The sequence below is a fragment of the Grammomys surdaster genome, unplaced genomic scaffold (genome assembly GCF_004785775.1).
Source record: "Grammomys surdaster isolate TR1022 unplaced genomic scaffold, NIH_TR_1.0 126059, whole genome shotgun sequence".
Classification (NCBI taxonomy): Eukaryota; Metazoa; Chordata; class Mammalia; order Rodentia; family Muridae; genus Grammomys; species Grammomys surdaster.
The window spans coordinates 2,834,329-2,841,509 of NW_021620869.1; the positions used below are offsets into that span (position 1 = coordinate 2,834,329).

The 7,181-nt window shown below is 46.5% G+C and overlaps 1 protein-coding gene across 1 annotated transcript; it reads left to right on the forward strand.

Moving 5' to 3' along the window:
* Positions 1-5,588: 5,588 nt before the first annotated feature.
* LOC114610798 (olfactory receptor 6B2-like) lies at positions 5,589-6,527 on the forward strand. Its single transcript, XM_028755421.1, has one exon. It carries the CDS (start codon positions 5,589-5,591, stop codon positions 6,525-6,527), a length of 939 nt encoding a protein of 312 aa, XP_028611254.1.
* Positions 6,528-7,181: the final 654 nt, after the last annotated feature.

The window sequence follows — 7,181 nt, forward strand, 5'->3', positions numbered from 1 at the left end:
ACGTGGGAACATAAGACCCACCCACACCATCCCGTGTTCAGATAGCTCACTTGTGGGTACAGCTGGCTATTTCAGCAAATAACACATTGTGGGACATCAGGCTATTTCTGGCTTTGAGAGATTGTGAAAGAAACAGCCATATAGATAGAGTATCTGGAGTTGTACATGGATATATGTCTAGTTTTACAACGCAGTAAGAAGCTGCTAGACTCTCTCTGTAGAGCAGCTGGCCCATCTTGCTCACACCAGCAGCATAGGAGAGACTGCACCCACCACCATCCATTGCTGTCTGGTGTTCTAGTTTAGCCTCTCTGAGAAGCCTAGAAGGCCTACTTGGTTGTGTCATGTTCGATTTGCGACACCTACTGGCTGATGGGAGTTTATGACTTGGTTGAAGGATTGGTTGGCCCATCAGCTCATTTCTAAACTGGCCTTGTTCTCTCAGATGGCCTTGCTGAAGACATGGGTAGGTTGAACATTTGTTTACACCCTGAGGCTCACTCTCTTGCCTGGGCTCAGTGGCTCCCATCACTCTGCCCACATGGCAAGTCTGTTTGCCTTAGACTTAAGCCATGGTATTGTGCTGGTCCTTCACAGGAAAAATGTCTCTGTCTACATCAAAAGTTCAACTTTCTTTTCTCACTCATGAATGATGACACTCATAAACTGTAGGACTGAGTAGCCTACACCAACCACATCTTCTCCTGGGCTAGACCTGGTCATAACTCTTCACTGTCATGTCCCTCCCTTCCTTGAAGAGTGAAGGTGGCTATGGTCAGGACACAACCATATGGCCAGAAAATGAGTGACTGGAGAGGAAACTCTGTCAGGGGCCTGAAGGCTTGGACAGGGTGCTGGGGACAGGCATCAGTGACACTAAAAGACCTGAGTTCCTCGCTAGCCCATGCCATCCAGCACAGGAGACCAGGGCTAATTGGCGGTGTGGGGCAGATACACTTTACCATGGGGTAATTGGGCCCTGGAGTCCCACATCCTCGCACATGAGGAAGGGAACTTTCCTTCTTCCTCAGTGCCTCCTTTAACCCAGCTGAGGCTCAAGTGCGCCAGCTGCTCTCAAGATTAGTCCAGCTGCAGCAGAAGCCAGATGTCTGGGGTGACAGTGGTTTCAGCCGATGTGAAGAGTCTGCTCAGTGCACCTAACTGTGGCAGGGTGAAGGTAAATCTAAAGGCTGTGGGTCGCTTTGATCACATGAGGGCCAAGTTCCCTGAGACAGCGGGTGTGTTTCAGTGCTAGCTTCTGACAGCTCACTCTCTAGCCCTGACCTTGGAAATGAACTGTACTCCTGTGTGGCTGCTGTTCTAACCAACTTCAAGGCTACTTCCTGGGATCTCCTCAAGTTCTGAGAGTGTAATAAAGCATGAGGCCTCTGCGAGCGCCTCTCTGCCAAGTGTTGGAGTTAGGAACTAGCTTCCACTAAATCAGGAAGAATCCCTCTTGCTCAGAAGTGGCTCTTACATAGCAGGGAGGATCTGAGGTCAGCACTGGTGAGACTTAGTCCCTCTTCTCTGACACCTCAACAACCCTGGTGGCCTCCTGGCGACATCAGCTCTATTATCACCCTGTCAGTGTTTGAATAAATCACCACCCCACCCCCAGACTCTAGCATTCACCCTTACAGCCTGCTTTTAACACTGTGCTACAGAGTGCCTCCTCTCACTTGTGAGGGAAGCTGTCAGAGAACCGGGCTGGCTCACCTACTGGGTTCTTTCTTTCTTTCTTTCTTCCTTTCTTTCTTTCTTTCTTTCTTTCTTTCTTTCTTTCTTTCTTTCTCTCTCTCTCTCTCTCTCTCTCTCTCTCTCTCTCTTTCTTTCTTTCTTTCTTTCTTTCCTATTTTGGGGTGTCTGTGGGGGGTCTGATACTAAGTTGAAGTAATTATTTTCGATAAGTAAAACTCTGTTTTGGGCATGGATTCTAACTGATGAGATAGTAACTCTGGACACAGATTTTCTTTTCATCTTCATCCCCAAGCCTATTCCAACTGAGTCGTCATCATCAGATTGTGTGTGTGTGTGTGTTTGAGTACACACTCATGCATGTGTATGTATGTGTTTGTGTTTGAGTGTGCACATGCATGTGTGTATGTGTGTGTGTCTGAGTGTGTGCATGTAGATATGTGTAGCCAACTCTGCAGTGGGGTCAGAAGTCCTATTAGTTGGTGTCCCTGTTTCTTTTTTTTTTTTTTTTGGATCTGCTTTTCTTATTTGAAGCTTTATTCAGATCCCAAATTTCTTCTGAGATTATAGTGAACCAACCACAGGACTGGGAACATTGCTTCTGAGGCCCATTCTCTGGTAAGACAGCTCAATTCAAACTGGGAAAATTTACCTGAGTCCCAGAATTTCAGAATAACATTACATTATCACCTAGAAAAAAAATCTGTCCAAGTACCCATCTTGGGTTGAAGGAAGTTATTTATACTTTTATAAAGAAAAATGCAACTACATAATGTAAAAATGTTAAAAAGTCAGACTTTAACAGATAGCTTTGCTTCTTTTTCTTAGAAGAAAGGATTTATATGCCAAGCCTTAGTTCTCCCTTCATTCCTGTAAGTCCAAAGGAAGGCAAGTTACACAACAGGGTCCACCACATCACCCTAACTGACAGACCACATATGCTGGTTCCCTTCCAGGCACATGGAAAACCAGTCTCACATGCTCCATGTGATTCCACAAAAGGAATATAAAGGAGAGTGTTACTGGGCTCCATTTTTTCCCTACAGTTTTGAGTCTCATCACGATGTCCAAGCTGGCCCTGAACATCTGACCTTCCTGCCTCGGCCTCCCACGTGCTGGCAGTACAGGGTGAGCATCACCTCATCCTATGTTTTCTTCCCACTCTGAACTAGGTGGCCCTGTTCTATTTGCATTTTTTCTTCACAGCTGGTATTTTTCTTAGTCCTGTCCTTGTTCTATGTCACCTGGTGCATTTTCTTGTTTCCTTTATTTCTGTATGTCTTTGTTGTTCTTGCGACACTCAAAAGGATCCATGTCATGTTAAACAGTTACCGTGAAATGATTTGAGAATGGGCTAGTTACAAACGCTAAGGAGAAAAGTCTTCTGGCTTTCTCTGTTGAAATGAGGCCAAACATATAGTTTGCTTATTACACTCTCAACCCCAACCCAAGTTAAAGCACAGCTTTTCATTTTCCTGAAGAAGCAATAGCTTGCATTATGTATCTTCTCCGTTGGCAAAGTCTGGTGTGTGCTGCTTTGTCAATGTGCCAACAGCTCCTGCAGGACTGAGGGGTGTTTAAAAGGTTGATTCCTGTCACGTTGCCCTCTCCTGCAGGTAGCCCCCCTCCCCCCATGGCGATGTGCTTGGCCCAGGATTACTATTTTGTCTCTGGTTAGTGCCTGTGATACTTGAGTTTCACACTGAGGGAAGATGTGAGCCAGAACTCTGGCCACAGTCACACACAGATGGCAGGTCTGGGTACAATTGGTCACGTACCCTCAACCCTCCATGGAAACAGCCCTGTTGCATTCTTAATTCTCAATGTTTAGAACTGGAGACTAAATCTAGCCCAGTTGATCTTCCATTTTATAACACATTTCATTCTATCTAGATGCTTTCAGAGTCTTCTGCCTTGATCCTTGATGTTGCATTTCTGTGTGTGTGTGTGTGTGTGTGTGTGTGTGTGTGTGTGTTGCTTGCCATTTGAAACCTTCACTGCATCTTGGGCATGGGCATACTTAGCAGATATTTTCTTTCAAGTCAGCCATAGGCACACTTGGCTGATGTTTTCCTTGAGTGTCCACTGCATTTGTTACTTTTCTTGCCACTGTGATAGAAGCAACTGAAGAGAGAAAAGGTTTGCTGTGGGTTACAGTTAGTTGTGCTTCTCTTCTCACAACAGAGAGAATTAAGAAGCAGAAAGCTTGGGCCTTCTCCAGAATCATATATGGCCTTCAATACCCACTTCACCTAACCAAGCCATATGTCCTGGCTGGGGACCAAGTATTTAAACAACAAGAAACTGCAGGAGACATTTTACATTTACATTCAAATCATGAAGGCCTTTGGAGGTCCATCTATCAAAGGGCTCAACACACACAGCCTGGGTAGCTACGGGGGACAGTGAAACCTTGGGGGTTGCTAGTAAGAAGGAGTTAGGTCACTGGACATGTGCTCCTGAAGAGGATCTGGGTCCCCTAGTTACTTTTCCCATGATCCCTGCTGTCATGGGGTGGACAGCCTTCACCACACTCACCACTTACCAGGATGTGCTTAGATCACCAGAGACTCAGAGCAGCAAGGCTAATGTAAAAAAAAAAAAAAAGAAGAAGAAGAAGAAGAAAGAAAGAAAGAAAGAAAGAAAGAAAGAAAGAAAGAAAGGAGATAAACATCCTGAAACCATGAGCCCAGACCACGTTTTCCATTCTTAAGTGAAATTCCTGATACAGTAATCAGGTGTGACTTGCAGGCCTGCCCTTTCTGATGGCTGGGAAATATTCTGTAGTATTAAGCAGCAAACATAGCCAGACTCATCCTGAAGGAACATTGGATGGCTTGTTAATTTCAAACACTTGCTTTAGGCTAATAAAACAGCTGTCTCCCTGTAGCCCTGAATTTCCTTCTCAGATAGGATACCCTGCTTTTCCTTTGACCTCTGCTCATCCTGTGACCTTTGCTTCTGTAGTCTATGAGAGTAGTTCTAGGTAGTACCAGCCACTGCAGCTTCCCACCTTAACCGTCTAGCCAGCACCCACATGGGTCCACTTTTTCTGTTCTTAGTATTTCATGAAGAGAACAGCAGCCCTGGTGTTTTGTATCCTAGTGCAGCCATGCCTTCAGATAAATCCACAGACTGAAAGTGGAGAGAGACTCTCAGCTGCAGTGAGGCATAAGGAGATGACTCGTGTTACTCAGACATGGAAAGACTAGAGATGTTCTTCATTTTTGTTGAGTCTAGCACTATTCTAGACTTCCTCTACTCTTCTGCCTTCAGACACAAGAGTTCTGGCTTTCCCTGACCCAGAATGGTGCTGAAATTCTTTCATTGTTGATGTCTCATGTGGGCTATAAAGACAGGAATGGAGCCACCATCCTGTGCCTGAAAACCAGTTCCAAGGGAATGCCTGACTATAGGCCCTCCATAACCTGAACTGACCACCCCAGAAGCCCTGATTACTTCATATCTATTAAAAGTATATTCTCTGAAACCAAACAAAAGTCTAACCTCTGCTAATGTGGAAGGAATGGTTAGAATCAGAACAGTAACTCCAGGTGACCCTAGCAATCGTGAGCCACTTGCCTAGAGAGCAGGCACAAGGAGTCCGCCACTCTATCATGGTCACAGATTTGCTGCATGGTTCCTGGGTGGAAATCACAGTCTCATCATCCCTGTGGATAGAGAGGGATGTGGACAGTCTGTTTCCAAGCCCAGCATCAGAGCCACAACATCTGGTATCAAGTACTAACTACACTTCTAAGGTTTTACTTTTTCCTTCCCTGGAGTTTGTAGCAGTCAGGTGTGCCACTTTCTGCAGGTTTGGCTGTCTGTTTTTCCTGACAGCTACCCTTCTCCTGGCCCAATGCCTTGTTGATTCTTTCAGGTGCCGAAGAATGAGGGGAGAGAACATCACCAAGGTCAGTACGTTCATCCTGCTGGGCTTCCCCACAGCCCCCAGGCTGCAGTACCTGCTCTTCCTCCTCTTCCTGCTCATCTACCTCGTTGTGCTGGTGGAGAACCTGGCCATCATCCTCACTGTCTGGAGCAGCACCTCCCTCCACAGACCCATGTACTACTTCTTGGGCATCATGTCCACCTTGGAGATCTGGTATGTTTGTGACATTATCCCTAAGATGCTGGATGGCTTCCTCCTGCAGAGGAAACGCATCTCGTTCATTGGATGCATGACTCAGCTCTACTTCTTCAGCTCCCTGGTGTGTACAGAGTGTGTACTCCTGGCTTCCATGGCCTATGACCGCTATGTGGCCATCTGCCACCCCTTGAGGTACCAAGTCATCATGACCACCGGGCTGTGTGTCCAGCTCGTGGCCTTCTCTTTTGCTAGTGGCTTCACCATCTCTGTGATCAAGGTCTACTTTATCTCCAGTGCTACCTTCTGTGGCTCCAATGTCTTGAACCACTTCTTCTGTGACATCTCCCCCATCCTCAAGCTGGCCTGCACTGACTTCTCTACTGCAGAGCTGGTGGACTTCATCTTGGCCTTCATCATCCTGGTGTTCCCTCTCTTGGCCACCATTCTCTCCTATGGCCACATCAGCCTGGCTGTGCTGCGCATCCCTTCAGCCACAGGTCGGTGGAGAGCCTTTTCCACCTGTGCCTCTCACCTCACTGTGGTCACCATCTTTTACACAGCCTTACTTTTCATGTATGTGAGGCCCCAAGCCATTGATACCCGGAGCTCAAACAAACTCATCTCTGTTCTATATACAGTTCTCACACCCATCTTGAACCCCTTGATCTACTGCTTGAGGAACAAAGAATTTAAAGATGCCTTAAGAAAGGCCTTGGGCTTGAGTCAAGCTCCACTGTAAGAGGGAGGGCACCTTCTGCTTCCAGAGCCTCTCCTGAGCATGCCTCTTTGGTGCCGAGGCTAATGGGAACGCTTGCCATTGTTGTAGTGCTGGAGGTGTTTAGAGCATCACCTTTTCCTTTGTGGAGTGGACATGATGGGCACTGTTTGTGTACCAATGCCATCTGATTCCCTTGCATATGTGAGCAGAGTGGAACTTGGTAAGATTGGATGCATTTTCTACCCCTTTAAAATCTACCATGCACATTTCAGAAGGCAGTAAGCTCTGCTGGACTAGGCAGGTCAGGTCTACAGCATCTGTAGGTCTCAGTATGTGGAAACGTGAAAATGCTGAGACATGGCAACACAAGCTCCAGGGATCCCCCAAAGCACAGTGTATCTGGGAACTGTGAGTCCACAGACTTGTTTTAACCAATAGGGCATGCTCAGTAACAATTCAGGAAAACAGCTTCAGCTTTTTCTCTTCAGATATCCCTGAGAAAATAAAGCCCTGCTACTGCTTGAGTTGATCTCAGTTGACAGTCAAGTGGGGACTATGCATGTCTTATTGGGACTGTTGCTTCCTTAAAATTCACCACAGTGCCCAGTGTCCCTTAACAAACCAGGAGACAGGCTGGGAGTGATGGCTTGTGGCATGTGAAGCAGAAGCTTGTAC

Coding starts and splice junctions, on each gene's coding strand:
- LOC114610798 (XM_028755421.1), top strand. CDS start 5,589: ATGAGGGGAGAGAACATCACCAAGGTCAGTACGTTCATCCTGCTGGGC.